Source organism: Hippoglossus hippoglossus, chromosome 9 (assembly GCF_009819705.1).
Source record: "Hippoglossus hippoglossus isolate fHipHip1 chromosome 9, fHipHip1.pri, whole genome shotgun sequence".
Taxonomy (NCBI): Eukaryota; Metazoa; Chordata; class Actinopteri; order Pleuronectiformes; family Pleuronectidae; genus Hippoglossus; species Hippoglossus hippoglossus.
Window position 1 is genome coordinate 4,512,083 of NC_047159.1, and position 17,933 is coordinate 4,530,015.

At 42.9% G+C, this 17,933-nt stretch overlaps 1 protein-coding gene across 1 annotated transcript; it reads left to right on the plus strand.

The window, feature by feature from the left end:
* The first annotated feature begins 1,508 nt into the window (after positions 1 to 1,508).
* fbxw8 (F-box and WD repeat domain containing 8) lies at positions 1,509 to 17,892 on the plus strand. Its single transcript, XM_034594897.1, has 11 exons — positions 1,509 to 2,144; positions 2,374 to 2,478; positions 3,576 to 3,740; positions 4,023 to 4,111; positions 6,212 to 6,369; positions 6,529 to 6,725; positions 7,313 to 7,531; positions 12,953 to 13,080; positions 16,426 to 16,602; positions 17,000 to 17,116; positions 17,502 to 17,892. The coding sequence occupies exons 1-11, from the start codon at positions 1,683 to 1,685 to the stop codon at positions 17,665 to 17,667; spliced, it is 1,983 nt and encodes a 660-aa protein (XP_034450788.1). The 5' UTR covers positions 1,509 to 1,682; the 3' UTR covers positions 17,668 to 17,892.
* The last annotated feature ends 41 nt before the right edge of the window (positions 17,893 to 17,933 follow it).

Sequence of the window (17,933 nt, forward strand, 5' to 3'; positions counted from 1 at the left end):
TTTGTCTGCAGTTTATCTGCATAATTGACGTTATTATGACATGAAGTTTTTTATTTAAGTTGCCAAGCATCAAAGTGCTGCATGTTACATGTTTTTGAGTGACAATTTTTTTTGTCAACAGTAGATGGATTATGATTAGTTATGATAATTGTGAATTGGAAACAATTACACCATTTGCCAAAACAGGGTAAATAACCCAATTTCAAATGTACCTGTTGTTCACATTATTTTGAATTTAAGTGTGTTTCATTCACAGTGTTTTCTCCCTTATGAGTCATACTACTGTTGTATGAACATACAGTATTTTATAACTTTTAGTATGATATAAATCACTCTTTTATTAAACTACACATTACATTTCATATAATTTAGCTGACACCAACCATGAGGGTACAAACCCAGAACAGCAAGAATCATGTAAATACATTAGCTTAAAAAAATCCAAACCACAAAGTGCTACATGTCAGAGCAACTATTTTTGGAGTTATTTTATTATTATTACACATTTCATGCAGTTTATCCAATAACCTAGAAAATCAGGTTTCCTCAACTTACACAACAAACCTGAAAAAAACACTGGTGACTTTTTATATAGCTGACAAATTCCCCTCGATTTATCTATATCCTACACTTTAGTATTAAATTAACCTCATACAGCCAAAATGATTAAATAAACACTTTATTAATATTATTATTATTATTAATATGTGTCATGACCCGACAGCCTGAACTCACCTGTTGCTGCTGTCGCCGCCTCGCGCTCTACAGGTGTCTCCTCGCGACCAGCAGCACGAGCACGGTCAGGTGCAGGGCCGTGCGCAGGAAGCTCCTCAGGTGGCCGCGCCCGGACACATCCAGCACCTCCGCCCGGGCTCTGTCCCCGGCGCTGTCCCCGGCTCTGTCCCCGGCGCTGTCCCCGCAGCCGCCGGCCGCCCTTCCCTTCTCCAGCTGGTCCCCGATCCTCCGCAGGCGCGACGCCAGCAGCTGCGCCAGCGAGCAGGGCGTCGGTGTGCGGCCGCTGCAGGTGCAGTCCCCGGGCAGCAGCAGAGGCTGGTCTATGGGCAGCCAGCACATCCTGTCTCCTCTGTCTCTCTCTCAGAATATCAGTCTGAACGAGCCTCCTTCTCCTCTCTCATCAAACCTCAACTGGGTTTCTATTCCCCCCTTTCTCTCCCTTTCTCTCCCTTTCTCTCCCTCTCTCTCTCTCTCTGTCCCTCTCCCTCCTGTATTATTCATTACAGAGTCACGTGACGTGGGGTTTACATCATCTTTTCCCAAAAGAGACACGCGATGGTTAACTGTTGGATCTGCTCTGATCTGGGTCTTTTGTTATGAGCGGGGACATTGTCTCTTCTCTTTGTCTCATTTATTTATTTATTATTTTCCAACATGACTCCACATACACACATCTGCATGAAACAAATAAATATCTTCATTTATATTCATAGAAATCACCACAAAACACGGTCTGTGTCCAGCCTATAATAAAACTGCGGAATACAAAACGGAGCGGAACTTTAATTCGGCAGCACTCTGTCGCTCCACGGACTGTTTATAGAGACGGACATCTGTTGTTTTGGCGACAGGGCCGAGCCTCAGTTTTCTTTAATCTTTTATTTGTGGCTAATAAATCACGTTTTAACGATTTATATCAAACTGACGTTATGTTTTGTTGATGAGGAATGAAGGACATGGCCGGGGACGAACTTGCTGAGTTCAGGGAGAGTTGGAAACAAGAGCTAACGAGTAAAACAGGGGAGCAGCGACCTGTTGCTGTTGTCCCAGGTCAGTCAGGACAGAGGGACTCGAAAAACAGGTATTTTGAAGATTTAAAAAACCTCAACAAGGCCTGTAGTCCGGAGGAAGACGGCTGCACCGAGGAGGATGAAGGGTGCGCGGCTGGAGGAGGAGGAGGAGGAGAAGCGGCGGCAGAGACAGAGGAGCAGCCGGAGTATGTGTCCATTGCTCGGAGTCTGCTGGACGGGAGGACCGGTCCTCTGCTGCACAGGATCCAGGAGGAGAGGACACGGAGGAAGAGACAGTTTCACAGCAGGACCGGTGTCTGCAGCTCGGCCCCGAAACAACAGCAGCAGCCTCAGAGGAAGGTGAAGAAAGAGCTGGTGGATCAACTCATTCAGGACCTGGTACGATGATGATGAAGATGAGGAGTTATGGATCATATTGATGAGGATTAAGATGATAATGGGGATATGGATGATGGTGATGATGATGGTGATCGGTATGATGATGTTGATGATGAAGATTACGATGATAGTGATGGTGATGGGGATGATGATAATAGTGAGGTGATGAAGATGATGATGACGGTTGACCAGAATCAGCTGAGTACGTTGGATTTCTCTTCCTTTGCAGAATGAAGTCGATGACATCCCCTTCTTTGATATCGAGTTGCCGTATGAGTTAGCTTCAAAGATCTTCCAGTATCTGAACTGTACTGAGCTGGGCCGATGTGCACAGGTAAGCTGCTATAATAACAATAATAATAATACTAATAATAATAAAGAGAGAAGTGGCAGGAGAGCTGCTGGTGTCCCTCAAACCACTGGTGCTCATGGAAAGCAATAATATATCTATTATCATCTTTGTTTCTTTTTGTCTACACCCTGATGAAGGCATGAGCCGATACACGTTGGTGTATTTTAATGCTTCAAGCCATTTAAATAAAGGCCTTTAACATTTTTCAAACCACTTTGAGGGTCTGGACCTGGATTCTTCACGCCATTATTTTTGAAAGTTTTCCTCTAATACGATACTCATAAGAAAGCAGAATTTCTTGTTTCAGACCGAGCTGTAAAGATAATAAATGGACAACTGTACACAGTTTTGAAAGGTGCTGTATGAATAAAGTTTAACACAGACCACACAAACCACAAGAGCTGAAAAAGCATATCTATAAAAATGTGTCTTTAAGAGAGATTTGAAAACAGGATAAGTGGGTCTGTCCTCAGGGAGATTGTTCCACCGAGCGGGAGCCCTGGCAGAGAAGGAGCATTCAGCCGAGACTGTGGATTGGTGTAGAGGGCCTAAACTATTTATAAAATAAATAAATTATAAAAAGAAGTGTCTGCAACAGAAGAGCACGAGTCTCACACTAAATGAAAAACTCCATAAGGTTGTCAGGCACCCTATTTTTTGCTTGATAACATTCTGATGAAAGTGTTGAACAGATGCAACAATCTGCAGACAGGCAGTTGTAAAGCAACTGCTTTATACCAAATCCTCATACTAAACGTTGTCCCTTCGATTCTGTAAACTCATTACAATTTGTGCAACTTTCTGATGTCATGTCTCAGGATTCTAGCGAAGTCTTTAAATTTCTGTAAACTTGCACTTTCCCAATTATGCAGGATTGCTCAGGGCGTCTTAAAAACCGTATGTGACTTAATTTGGTATAGATTAGTAAATTAAATTTCGTGCAGCCGATCCACAGCGCGAGGTGCACGGAATCCATTTGGCAGCTGGCCGTTCTCGTTAAGCACGAACCAATTAAGTGATGCAAGCATGTAATGTATGCTGACTCAATCCCCTGTCCCTCTGCCCAAATCTCCTCCCAGGTGAGCAGGGCATGGCGAGTCCTTGCAGAGGACGGCGTTCTGTGGTTCAAGATGTGCACGGGGGAGGGCTATCACCAGGACGCCAGCGTGTCCGACTCCCCCTGCTGGAAGAGCACACTGCGAGACTGCAGGAACTCGGCCAAAACCGTGCGCTCCAACTGGAAGGTGGGCTCGAGGTCTTCTACTCCAGTGAATCTGCCACTTCATTACCCAAATACAACACTTATCCAGATGTATGTCTGGGACAATTAGTGCACAGTTTACCTCACATCACACGTTTACAGTACACTGTGCTCCATGCTGTTTGACTGGAATCTGTGGCTGTTTATTGTATTGTACAATAAACAGCAGTAAAATAGGGATTTTAATATATCAACTACTTCTGCACACAGGTGACAAAACAGTGATGTGTTCGAATTCCAATATTATCATATATTTCTTGTGTAGAATCGAGTGGGATCTATCAGCCAGTTGCAGTTCGAGCTGGGCAAGGTGCTGTGTGACGTCAGCTCCTGTGACAACTTTGTCTTCGCCGGGTGAGTTTTTATGGAATTATAAAAAAACGCACAGGTCACTTCTGACATCATCTGCTCATGTACTCTGAATTCTTCTGCCTCGTTAGTCACTCTTCATAAAGTCATATAAATCTAAGCATGTAAATAACCAGAGTCTATAAATCTTCAGTTTAATGACTGTTCCATATGTCACATTTAAACTGATAAAATAATCAGTTTGAGTCATTGCCGATCAGATTTATTTCATTTTGGGATTTCGGTTTCAGCTGTTTATGCATGAAGTCACGGTTTGTGTATTTTTTTTCCCTTCTACTAATGGCTGTAGTAATTTGAGGGAAGACTGTATGAACAACAGCCAAACTAAACCAAACCTGCGAGCTGAGACAGTGATAGATTGTGCGTGGCCCTCAGGAGCCCAACAGACGGCCCACCAGGAGACGGGCCTCATCTCCAGGGAGTCATGTGATTAGATTCCCATCAGTCTTTGCTGTGTCTCATTGGAGAATTGTTTGTATCTGGTTCATGTTGGCAGATGTAGGACACACTGTACCAAAACAGTCTACGTACAAAATAAGAAACCCACTTTGCTAAATGTGCTTTTAAGTTCCTTTCTTTATGCCGTAGCTATTAACAAATTCACAACATCAATACTTTTCCCATTATTTTTTACTTTAAGGGTCATTTATCTCAGTGAAGGTAGTGGAATCTGTTTAACGAGAAAAGAATCAATAGCAGTTAATCAAGAATGATTCGATTGTGTTCAGAAAATGTTGTTATAAAATCGGTAGAATGAAATTTGGCATTTAAGAGGCAACAGGAGACGATCAGTCATTAACTCATTAATTAATTATAAGAAGTTGCACAAAGTTTGCTTTTATTCGTGCACGTTTTATTAGCAAGTGAAAGTTTTGACACATTTCTTGGATTCAGCATCATCATCCTGTGGATAATTGGCATTGAGGTGATGCACTAATTAAGTGAAAGTGTGTAATCCTATTGTTTACTTCCTGCCGGATTCTGAGATGCCAATCACACGCACACGCACACGCACACACACACATGCACATACAGGCGCCCACATGTACACCCTCTGTCACACACTCTGTCACTGTGTCACACACTCTGGCTGCGAGGCGGATACTTGCTCAGACATGATGGTATCTGTGGAGGTGGTAACGCCGGCAGTTTGTCGTCTCCCACAGCGAGAGCTCATTGACTCTGGTTTAGAGCGAAGGAGGCGAGGGGAGGGGAGGGGGGTGGGGGGGGGTCGGTCGAGAACAGACTGGAACAGGAACCCGTCGGGGGGGCCACGGGGTGACTGTTGTTACTTGTGGATGCGAGATAAAGACGCCAACACGAGATGAAGTGAAGTGAGGGTGTTCGAGAACAGCAGAAGGTCACAGTGTAGCGTGTTGAAGAACTGAAGCTGGATCAAACTTGACTTCTGACTTCGTGCAGTATTTTATAATCAATAAAACGATAGCACAGTAACTTCTGTCTGTGTAACTGAGGAGCTGGGCGACCTCTGTTGACCTCTGCTCTTCACACTGTGGATCAGTGGTTGGACTTTGAAATAAATCAGTTGCTTTGCCTCCAGGCTCAGAAAGGTCTCGTTCTATGGAACATTTACTGAAGTTTGAACATTCTGCTCAAAGAAACAGAAACTTTAAGTTCATGCTACAGGAAGTAGAGGAAGCGATGAAAGGCTCAGTTGTTTTAAGCTTTATCTATCTATCTATCTATCTAAGTACTTTCATTATTACTAATCTGATTATTTATTGCTGATTATTCATCGATTATTTGCTTCGTCTCTTAAATGTCAGAAAATGCTCATCACAGTTTTCCAGAGCGAGTGTTGTGTGTAAAGTTTGACAAATACTGCCAGTATGTGAGTTAACAAGTTGTGTAACCTTGTGCTTAATGTATTTAAGAGAAAATTAATTGACACCAGTTCAGAAAATCTGTTAAAATATATGTATTATACAGAATTTAAAGGTTAAATCTTCTCAAATGCAAAAAAAGAAGTCTAAGTGAGTAGAGGCGGAAGGTGCGAGAGGGGAAATGATTCAGTGCTGAGAGGATGTGTTTAGTGTGACTCAGTGTTTCTTGTGTGTTTCTCAGGTACACGTCAGGTGACGTGCGGCTGTGGGACACGCTGCACTGGGACTCTAACGCCTCGTACCTGAAGCCCAACAGCCTGTCAGCGAACACGGAGCCCAGACCTCATGTTCTTCACGTCCAAGTCAACAGCACCGTGGCTGCTGCTGCTTATGAAGATGGTGAGTGTGTGTGTGTGTTCAGCTCCCTGGTGATAGAAAGACGTCACAATCACAAGTGAACAGTGGCCCTGAAGTGCAAATCACAACAAATCAGAAAATACAACGGTATTACCTTTTAACAGAAAAGGTCTAAAATGTATTCCACTGTCCTCGGTTCAGGCTGTGTGGACCTGTGGAGCACGGAGACAGGCGGGGAGCCCATCCACCACTACCAGAGCCCAGGGAGGATCCAGGCTCTGGCCCTGAGCCCCGACAGCCCCGTCCTGGGCTCCGCGGCCGGGCCTGATGTTCGGCTCGACTGCGCAGACGATCGCGGCTACTGGAGGACAATCTGCCAGACTCGGCTCCCGAACACTGTGAGTCGCACAGATGAATTCCTCATGCGACTGAATAAATCCATACTGATGTGTTATTGTTTTAATTAATAGGTTGTGATTCACACTTTTTTCTTCTTGTGACTTTCGTTTGAAAATGTCTCGGTTTATGTGAGAAATAATGAAGGAAGCATTCGACAACCTTGACTGGTTCCATTGTGGCTTTAAAGTTTCTGGAAGGATGTTGTGGGAATGTTAAAATGATTCAATATTTATTTGACCAGAGCTGACTTGTTATAGCTTGTCTGGTTTAAAAAAAAACAAACATATTTCTTTAACAGTAAATGAAATATTTTTGGAGGTTACTCTGATATTTGGACAAAAAATTGAAAGATGTCCCCTTGGGATTGTGGAAATTGTACAAATATTAAATTAAACAAATATTTGATAAGGGTTGGAAACTCAAAATATGTATAATAGATATTTGACTTTATTTCTTTGGATTTCTGATCACGCCACATATGCATAAAAAGAGTGAAACTGAGTTAAATTGTTGTATGAGAGCTCATTACGTGTTACTGCAGCATGATAGATGTAAACTGTTTGTCCACTGTGTGTGTGTGTGGCAGGTAGAGAGCCTGGTCATGGTGCCAGGCCGGGTTCACCAGAGCCCGCTGGCGGCTCTGGCAGCAGGAGACACTGTTCACCTGCTCGACCCACGAGACGAAAAGCCGCGGACGCTCCACTCGGTCTATGGACATCCTGTCACGTGCCTGGATGCCTCCGACTCCCATGTTGCTCTCGGGGTGAAGCGCTCAGGCTGGACAATGCACGACGGAGGCAACAAGGTAAGTTCAGTGGGTGGAAACAGGGAGATATTGATTGATTGCTTGTTCTTGCACAATGTGCTACAAGATTTTAACTATTTTAAACTCTGCAACAGAAATAGTCTGCCACTGCCTACAATGGTGTTTTTGCTTATTTTGATGTTACCTTCAAATTCTTCATGATTCTATAATCTGTACAACCAAAGCTAAAATGTTATGTCGTCAATAAATACTGAAATTGTGCTATAAATTTGAAATATACAGTTTGTTTCATCAAATGTTGCTAAAAAGCACATAAAACATATTCTCAGATTCTCATGGCTAGTAGCAATAACACAAATTCAATACGTTCGACATTTGTTAGTATTATATTAACAAATAGAAACTATTATAAATATAATAATTATCCAGCGAGCCGGCATGGTGGTGCAGTGGTTCGCACTGTCACTTCACAGCAAGAAGGTTAATGGTTCAAATCCTGGTTCGCCCGAGTTCTTTCTGTGAGGAGGAGTTTGCATGTTCTCCCTGTGTCTGTGTGGGTTTTCTCCTGCTTCCTCCCACAGCCCACAGACAGATGGAGGTTAATCGGTGACTCTAAACTGACTGTAGGTGTGAGTGTGTCCCTGTGTGGTGGCGCTGTGATGGACATGCTGTACCCCCCCCCCCCCCCCCCCCCCCCCAATGTCAGCTGACCCCTAAAGAATAAGACGAGAACACAGATGTACTGAGTTTTACAGGAGGCGGAAAACAAATGTGTGTTTCTTTATAAAAAGGGACTTGCAGCGTCATTCGAGTGTTATTTGAACTAAAAGCTGCCTCTGGTTCAAACAGTGTGACGATGATTATCTGCTTCATTGTGAACAGCACTCTCATATTATGAAGTAATCATCTAGTGTTTGTATGTTAATGGAAGTGATGGAGCTGTATCAAGGTGTCTTTAGAAAAAACTAAACACAGAGAGAACTTTTCATTTAGTTTCATTAAAAGTTTCATCTGATTTGAATTTTAGACGCAGCAAAAACAAAAAATAGTTTCTTAAAAACACGTCATCTGTTTAAATGTAAACTGTGTCTCTTGGCAGTCACTATTACTCCGTGCCCCCTTAGACCCCCCTGGGCTCCCATTAGAAATGACTGTGATGTACCTGCGGGGGGGTTTAAATAGCAACAGGTTCACCTTGGGCCCTGCTCCTAATTACTACAACCTTGAAGTGTCCTTTAATAAAGTCTCATTCCCTGAGCTGCATCTGTTTGTTTCTAATAATGTTGTGTTTCCAAGGACCCTGTGCACCTAATTGACTCTTGAGGCTTTACATAGAAAGAACAAGGAGCCCTGAGACAGACGGTTCTGTTGGGATCGTGAAGCAAATATGTCGAACTTATTACTCTTCGTCAAGTTATTTGTTGTTATTGTTAAAAATGCTGAAATCAGCTGCATCAAAACGTATCCGAGGATATTTTCCTCTTACACTATGTGTTCCTCAGTTTACAGTTTGTGCAGCGACTGGAGAGGTTTGCACCCATGTGGCCTTTTTGTGTCGAGCAGCGATCTGTGTTTTTGATTGACAGGTCTTCGGCAAAGCTGCTGCGGTGATGTCACTCGTATTGAAAAATGAATTCTGCTGCAGCAAACGCAGATCCAAAGCACCACACGGTGGCCAGAGGGGAGCGTAGCACTGAGAGATATCAAGGCTTCACATAACAAAGATCTCAGTGTAATCACCGTTGTAACAAGATGAAGCTAAATAAATAAATACGTAAATAAAACCATTTTTCAAGTGAGAAATATTAAGTTAGTCAAGTAAAATTATACCTGCAATATTGTTTTACTGGGCTTCGGATGCAGATGTAAATTTATTACTCAAACAATTTTTAGATTTAATATTTGGTATAATATGAATAATTCGATAATCAAGTAAAAATGTTTTAAGTCCATTTTTGATACCAGGTTCTCTTATTAGATACGGAACTGTGATATTAAACCAAATATTGATTATTAATGAATGCTGATGATGTCACCTTAGACAATAGAAACTGGAAATTCTGACATTTTATAGATGAAAAAGAGATAAATGGATTAAAGATAATGAAAAGATTTAATAGTAATGAAAATACTCATTAGTTATTCCTCAGTTAAACTTTCATCCTGAGGTTTGAAGTTTAATCCCAACATTGTTGTTTGTATTTTTTCTTTCTGGAAGTTCTTTTAGTTTGTTTTTTCCGACCTATGGCAGCAGCTGCTCATCCAGTCCTCAAACATGTGGACTCTCTAAATTACTGAATTCCCACATTGGAGCTGACACACATTTTCTAGTCCACTGTATTAAAGAATTATAAATATACGTTGGATTGTAGATTCAGTTTCTTTAAAACTTTATTGTTTCCATGGTGACGTGAGCCCAAACTCTCATATCAATGATATGAGATTAGCATGTGTCTCTTACTAATTAATATATTTTACAGATTTAATGAACCTGTCTGTCACTCTTGTCACACTTCAAACAGCAATTTCTTTCTCTAAACACGAGAAGTGAACGGCGATGCCAGACATTTTTTTTCTACGCATCCTTTAGTAAGAAAACATATGCTTCATTAAAATCTGTCAGAATGTACGAAGGTGACATCATCTCACACCTTTCCTCTTCTCCTATGAAGTGATTTATTTTCCTTTCCAGCATTTTGACTCGGATGAACTCGACCACATTGTCGTGTTTTAACTTGACTCAGACTCGTTGGTTCTCGCTGATTCTGCTGCAGCTTTGTTTTGTAAAAGCAGAGAGAGAGAGAGAGAGAGTGTGTGTGTGTGTGTGTGTGTGTGTGTGTGTGTGTGTGTCTGTTTGTGTCTGTGTGTGTGTGTGTGGTTGAAGCCAGTCTCCAGATCCTCATTACTACTCGCCTCGTTCTTTGCCAGTGGACCGGCGGTGCCCAGGCATCCACCCAGCTCGTGTCTGGCCATTCAGCACGAGCTGGCGTCTCCACTGTCAAACTGTCCATGCGCTGTAGTGGATCTGCCACAGAGGGCTGCATGATGGATGAATGGTTGGATGTACAGTATATGAATATGTGCTACACTGCAGCTGTATGTCTGGACAGACTAATGTCAGTAGCACAGCAGAGATGGTGTGTGAGGATATTATGATGAACTCGGAGTCTACAGGTGGATGTCGGGATATAAGGGTTAATAGACTGTAATTTGATTCTATATACAAACAGTTACATCCAGAGTTTCCAGATGAGCGGCCGAGAAAAAGAGGGTCCTAAATACTCACTTCTCAGTCCTGTGAGACGAGCTGCAAAAAAACCAAATGACATGACGCCACAAACCTGCCTGTTGTTGTGCGTTTGGCCCAATGTGGTAATAATCTCTGTTTGTCCACATGGTCTCTGAACCAAATGTTGCTCTGACTCCGTGTTTGCTTAGACGTGGGTGTTTGTGCCTTGGAGAGCAAACAGTCTGCAGGTTTCACCGGCGAGTTCCTCTGTTGGTTGGCCCTCAATGGCTAACTTTGTTTTTCCATTCCTGGTCATTGATATGACATTTGGGATGAATTATAGGGTTAAAAAGTCAGAATTTTAGGCCTTAAAAAGTCTTAAATGTGTTAAAACATGATGTACTAGGTCTTTTAGTTAGTTTGTAACGATATATCCGATATCCCTTCATATCTGTCGTAAATTTTACTTAAACCTGCAGAAACCCTGATTAATAGCCAAGTCAAATTCGACTCTTTTGCCAAATGTGCTCAGGCATCGGCAGCATGAAAGACTTTCCTTCCGAGCGCTGCAGTAATTGCCAAACATTTCATCTTTAAACAGCAAAGAGAGTAATTCCATTAACATCCCGGCACAAGCCACCATTAGAGTTCCCTTTGTCTGGAAGCCTCACTGGGCCTCCAGCGAATGCATTAACGTAACGACTCCTCTACGGTGACGCTCGTGATGATTCTTCATCAAAAATATTCTGCTGCAGCCAATATTACAACAAAACAAATCTTTTGATTCCCTCAGTGACGTTAATTCGTTTTAGTCGGCAAAGTGGGCAGATATTTAATAAGAAATAATGATTCATTGACAACGGCAGCCTGAACCTCGTCCCCCCCCCCCGTCCACTTCTCCTCCGTTGTCCAAATCCTATCAAGCTGTCATTTCAAAGTCCGGTGTGATTTGGGCTTTGCCCCAGGGTGGTACACAATTAAAGCTCCGCTTGGCCCAAATCAGGGACACATAAAAACTGCTGGCAGCTCCTCAAGGCTGACATCATGCCTCGTCTTTCCTCTTCCTTCACATGTCTTTATCTCTCACTCTCTCACTTTCTGTCTCCCACCTTCTCCCTCCCTCCCTCCCTCCAATTTCTTTATGGTTTTAATTATTCAAAGACGATTTTTTTTTTTTGCCTGGCGGCCATCCTGTTTGCTCTGTCTCGTTTGGATGAGAAAACACCAGCCGCTAATTGACCAATTAGGCCGGCTCCAGATGACATCATTGTAACTTGCGGAGAAGAAAGTTTGTGTGCAGCCGTGGAGCCACAGGCGCTGATGTGCACCTCTGACTGCAGCTGAAGTTTGCCCTTCTGTCGAACCCCCTCCTCACTGAAGCTTAAATGTTTAAGTGTTGCTGTGCATTTAATTAACTGGCAAGGCATCACTGCAGGTAGTTATATTAGAGTGTTTAATGATTTATCATTGGCTTGTATCCAGTGTCATCACTTCTATCTCAGTGTCGTATTGTGCAGCTACAAAGAATAAGCAGGATGAATTAGGAATTTTGTTCAGGTGGAAACTAGAGTTTCAACTGATTTGAACTGGAGTTTGTGTGAGTTTCCATCTGTCTGATTTAATCCAAGATGATATTCTAAACCACTGCTGCGGCCGGTTGCTTCTGATGTGATCCAGCATTTAGCAGATGATGGACCTGATGCTAAAGTGAGCAGCTGTAATTTAAAATGGGAAAAAATGATTTAAGGGATATTATCAGAAATATATTACAACACTGAGCAGAGATTTGTTTTACGCCATTATGTCAAACTTCTAACTTTCAGCTTTAATTTGAGTGTTTTTATGTCCAGGTCTGATGAATGTTGTAGATTTGATGCCCTTTATCTCATGATCTTTAAATTTAGGGCAGAGAAAGTATAAAGAGTTATAAAGTTAAAGTGATTATGGCCTTTGTCAATTAGGTTGTTCCTGTTTGTTTGATTGTATTTCAAACCAGCCTTAGCGGAGGTGTGAGCTCTCCTGAGCGTCGTTCTAGTTTGTTTATATTCAGTTCCTTTGCAGTGATGAATCAACAACAACAAATACCTTAATTTAGTTAATTTGGTTTGTTTGTTCGTCAGCATGATTTCGCAAACATCTACAGAACTTTTTTACACATAACTTGGTGGAAGGATGGGACAAGGGCCAAGAAAAACTTTAATTCTCTTTTCACGTGTGTTCTCTTGTCTCAGATCCACATCTACAGCCTGGAGACGGGCAAATCCGCCGGGTGCGTCGGCAGCTCGCCGGGAGACTTCACCTGCATCAACCTGAGGGACTCCGCTCCTCACCTGCTGGTGTGTGGAAACAAGGACAGGAGGTAAAGACGCTTTCAGACACAGATGGACAAAACACGTCGATCGTGCACATGGGCTGAATCTCCCAATAACGATAATACACATCACGAATGGCTGAATCGGAGCCAGGAACTTAAGATGGTAATAGTTTTCTCACAGTGACACCTGAAGCGGGAAGCTGCGGCTACTTGCAGCGTAAAAACAGGTGTTTCGAAAATGTGTGAGAAGTAAAGGCTTTGGTGCATTATTCACACGTCTCCGTCGGTGTTGCCTTGGAAGACAAAGCTTTGAATAACTCAAAAGGAAAGAGAGGAGGCATTGAAATACTCAGATGTGCTGCGTTTTGCTCTTGAATGGAAAATGTTGCCTTTGTTACCTGGAATGCTTTAGAAGAAGAAAATCTGTCCATCTCGATCAAATCCGACAACACACGCGTGTCCATGCGCGTGTGCACGCACTTGCCACATCGCTAACCTGCCTCTCCAGATGAGGAGAAGACGCATAAAGGACCCATTCTCATCTATTCTGCCCTTGTTAGCGGGAGCGGCAGTGCATGAGCTGGCAGGAGAGGAAAAAATCCCTGGCACGTCCTCGTCCAAAGCCGCCCCCGCTGTGTCTATTCAACACCGAATCCATCTGGCTGTTAAGTAGTTGGCGTAAAGGACGAAAGACAGACCACATTATTTTGTTTAGTTTCTGGGTTTTTTTCCCCTTCTCTTTTTACTTAGCAACCAATGCGAAGACAAAACAATGCTTGGTTAAAGATGCTCTGTGACGCCAAAAGAAAAATGTTCGACATTGTTTTGATTCTAGAAGAAATAATTGAACGGCAGCATTTGAATGAAGAATTCAAATGGTTGTTTTCTGGCCAGAGCATCGGTTGAGTCTTTGTCCAACTGCTTTATGCTTTTGTGTTGTTTTTTGTTGTTGCTTTCTTTCTGAGAGATGTGTAGCTTTGTTCAGAGAGACACACACACACACACACACACACACACCCCAGCTTGGCTCTTCCACTTTGGCCCTGGCTGATGCAGAGCACAGTCGAGGACAAATGGAAATCGCTGATACTGAGGGACAGTGGGCGAGCTTGGCCGTCCAACACTGTGGCTTCAGGCCAGAGTCTAATACAGCCCTTCTTTTTGTCCAAATGAGTTTTGTCCCTCTGTTGTTTTTTTGTGTTGAGCTCCTGGGAGCAAGCGACGGGTCCTGATAACGGCTGGAACAAGGCCAGACCCGCACGGACGGGAAAGATGTGGGCAAAGAGCGAGGTTGGATTCAAATAGGAGAGAGGGGGGAAATGAATAAGTGAATAATACCTGTGGCTGTCGCTCACTTATCATAATGCAGGACTGCACTTCTTGAGTCCAGCTGTGGGACCAGTTTCCTTACATCTTTCACTCGTCTCCGATGTGATGCTGGCGGCTTGACTCTGGATTGCAAGATTCGTCTAGCACACTGGTCCAGACTGTTTTATATTTCATTTACTGCCCTCAAGGGTCAACATTTTAATTTGTCCAGTTCTGTCTTAAAGATTGAGGAGTTTTTTCTAGAGCCTGACTGACTTTTTGCTGTTCACATATCTCAATACAACTTTAAAATGCCAGACGAAGGTTGGACACCACCTGACGACATCCCCTGCTGGTTGAAAGCTGCAGTTACAAGAATGTGAATGTAGAAGGAAGCATCCAGATGTTGATGTATCAGATCTTTTTTAATCTTCAACATTGTCAGTCGGGCTGTAGTTTTCTTCATCTGTCATTGAATTTGGTTCATTCTTGACTTGGTCTTGTCCAGATCGTAGATTTCAGGATACAGGTGGATGTAACTGAAGTGTCTGCAGAGCATGAAACCTGAAACACAGTTCGGACAAAGCTGTCATTGTTCATTTCAACATCCGAGATGTGGAATCATTTTGAAGGTGATCTGTTTGAGTGGAAGAGTGGATTCAGCGAATCACACTTTTGCATCAAACATCCATCCATCCTATCTTATCCCTCCAATCCTTTGAGGGTCGGGGGCTGTAGCCAATCCCAGCTGACAATGTGCGAGAGGCGGGTTCGTCCTGGACAGACTGACAGTCTATTACAACACAGAGAGATGAACAACTCAAACATAATCCTCTGTGTATGATGATAAACGTCTCGTCCGTCTGCAGGAAACTGTTCAGGAGTTAGACGAGCGTCTTCCACTCTTCTCTTATCACGCAGATCTTCTGAGTGATGAAGAGGAGTCTGGCCACGGACAGCTCACCGATGCCCCAGTGGCCTCCAGCATTAGATTAATGGTTCCACTGGGTCTGCCAGAAATGTTCAGTCCTCATTGTTGAAATGTGCGCCTCCATCACGTAAAGCCACTAAACACACAAACTGCACACAACAAGTCCACGGTGCCCATTTAGCCATTTAACTGTGATTCTTCTTCTTTTTTTTTAATTGGAGGAGGAAATGAAATCTGTGTGAGTCCCCGGAGTGAATTGGATTATGGTAATGAGGTCTTGGAAGAGGGTTGATCCTGGATAGAGTCATGTCCTGGATCCTCTCTGCTGCAATAAAGCCACAATGACAACAGATGGAGCTCAAGCTCCCCTGGGCTCATGTTGCTCATGGAACCCAACAAGAAAAAAAAACCCTGCTCTGCATTTTGTATAATAAAAACTAACACAATTACGTATGACTCAATAACTGATAAGATTAAAGTAATCATAGAATAGCATTTAAAGCATCTAAAAGCACAAGTTATGAAGTGTTTCACGTAAAGGATGAGAAACAAATATCAAAATCTGAATATTTACTAAAATACTTATAGACAAAATTACATTAAAACAAAATGAATCAACAAAAACATAGTCTTTGGTGCCATACTTTATATCTTGTTCATATTTGTACAAGTTTATTGTGTGTGTTTTTGTAAAGTTAGCTCAGAGAAATGATGTGTTACTTTGGTGAAGTCCAGGGTAAATAGAGCAGGAACTACAGTCTTCAGTGACACATCTGCTTCAGCCTTTATTTGTCTTCGGGCTCTCGGCTGGATGTTGAAAGGTTCTCGTGCTGCTTCCTTCTCAAAGTAAGAATAGTGTCCTTTTGTCTGTACATGAATGCACTCTTTGACAAACTGTCCTCTCTAGTGCAGTCTTGGTATGAGATCTCCGCTTCTGTTGGCAGGAAGTGAAACCCAAAATGACCACGCTTCACTGGAGATGACTGATACTATTGTCCTCACTTCACTTCTTATTCATCTGTTGTCTTCAGTGTGAATCACTCTGAAAACCACTTAGTGTTAAATTATCATGTTATCATCAAAAAGCTGCCAGTGACAACATCTAGAACACAAAAATAAGAAAACACGTGTTGTCCTGTGCCGTCTTTCAGGGTGAGGGTCTTTGACCTGCGAGCCGGCGACTCCTCCGTGGCGTCCCTGTACGCCCACCACCTGGGCGTGACGTCGGTGCAGGCGGACGACTGGAAGATCGTGAGTGGCGGCGGCGAGGGACTGGCGTGTGTGTGGGAGCTGAGGATGGGAGCGAAGCTGTGGGAGACGCACAACAGGTGAGAGGAGAGAAAAGATGTCTGATCTAACAGATCGGCTTCTGTGACTGTTTCTGTCTTATTGTCTTTTATTGCCCCAATTAAAATAGTCTCAGGTGAATGATTTGTTTATTTTATGGTGTCGCAAAAGTGATTCATTTTAAGAAACACAGCTTTCATGTAGGTCACAGTTGGAATTTATTACCACAACCACATGATCCTATAATCAAAAAAGGAATTTGAACTTTTCTTTTCACTTTTCAATATTGTGTAGACGCAGAAAGTTTTATATTGCTTTAAAAAGGTGCTATATAAATACAGTTTATTATTATTATTAGTGTGTAAGAAGTCCACCGGTGAAAAAAGCAGTGATGTGATGGATGTGTGTGTCCTGATTGTGTTGTTTTGCGTCCTGCAGGCATCCTGTCAGGCATGTACGCTTCAACACCAGCACCCTGGTAACAGCCAACATCCCAGACGACAAGTCACCGCGGGGGGCCTGCATCACCGACGATGACCTCACAGCTCACCGCAGGTCACTGATCTCACTCCCACACTCTTCTTCTATAGAATCAAACAAAGGCTGTATAGTGTTTTAATCAGCTTTAGAGGTTAGTGAGCTTTCCTCTAGTTTGTTTTATAGGTTTGTTGTGTTTGTAAAAGTTCTGCAAAGTTAAGATGCCCACAGTCTGTGGTAAAAGGAGCTCCCCTCCCCCACAGAAAACACTGATGCTCCTGAAACACCTTGTCAGTGATTCAATACTTCAGCACCATCGTGAAGTCACATGATATCACAAAGCCCCACATTTGCATAATATACGCCCTAGCAGCTCGTCTGGAACCCCCACCCCCCCCTTCCACAGCCAGGTAAATCAAAGTGAAATAAGGTGTTCATGTTTTTTCTTTCTGTCATGCTTTAGACACCGGGGAGTCATCTGCCACTTTGACTTCTCTGAGGACGCGCTGTCCCAGGACCACATCCTGCCCATCTGCAGGTCCGACTACAACGAATCCGACGGCTACAACTACAACATCGGTCTGGCGATGCCGTACGACCGACTGTCCGGCTCCCACCCATCACACTGACATGCACCTTCCCAAACCGTGACTCAGTGAGGGACTGAACAGAGAACAGACAGCTTCACATTTTATCATTTTGTCATTCTGCAGACTGGGTCCTTTAATTTTATGACTTTCCTTTTAGCGTCGTGGTCAAATCAAGCTTTGTAATATGTGCTAATGTGTTTATTAACTGTTGCATAGGAATTCTTTACTTGATGCACATGATCACAACCTCAGTAATCATTAGTGAAAATATATTTTTTAAATGATGTTTGGCTCAGTGGATTTTA

What these genes read in the sequence shown, in the direction of transcription:
- fbxw8 (XM_034594897.1), top strand. Translation starts at nt 1,683, where the DNA reads ATGAAGGACATGGCCGGGGACGAACTTGCTGAGTTCAGGGAGAGTTGG. An exon ending in AGCTGGGCCGATGTGCACAG is followed by an intron (nt 2,479 to 3,575) that starts GTAAGCTGCTAT and finishes ATCTCCTCCCAG; the next exon opens with GTGAGCAGGGCATGGCGAGT. An exon ending in TGCACGACGGAGGCAACAAG is followed by an intron (nt 7,532 to 12,952) that starts GTAAGTTCAGTG and finishes CTCTTGTCTCAG; the next exon opens with ATCCACATCTACAGCCTGGA.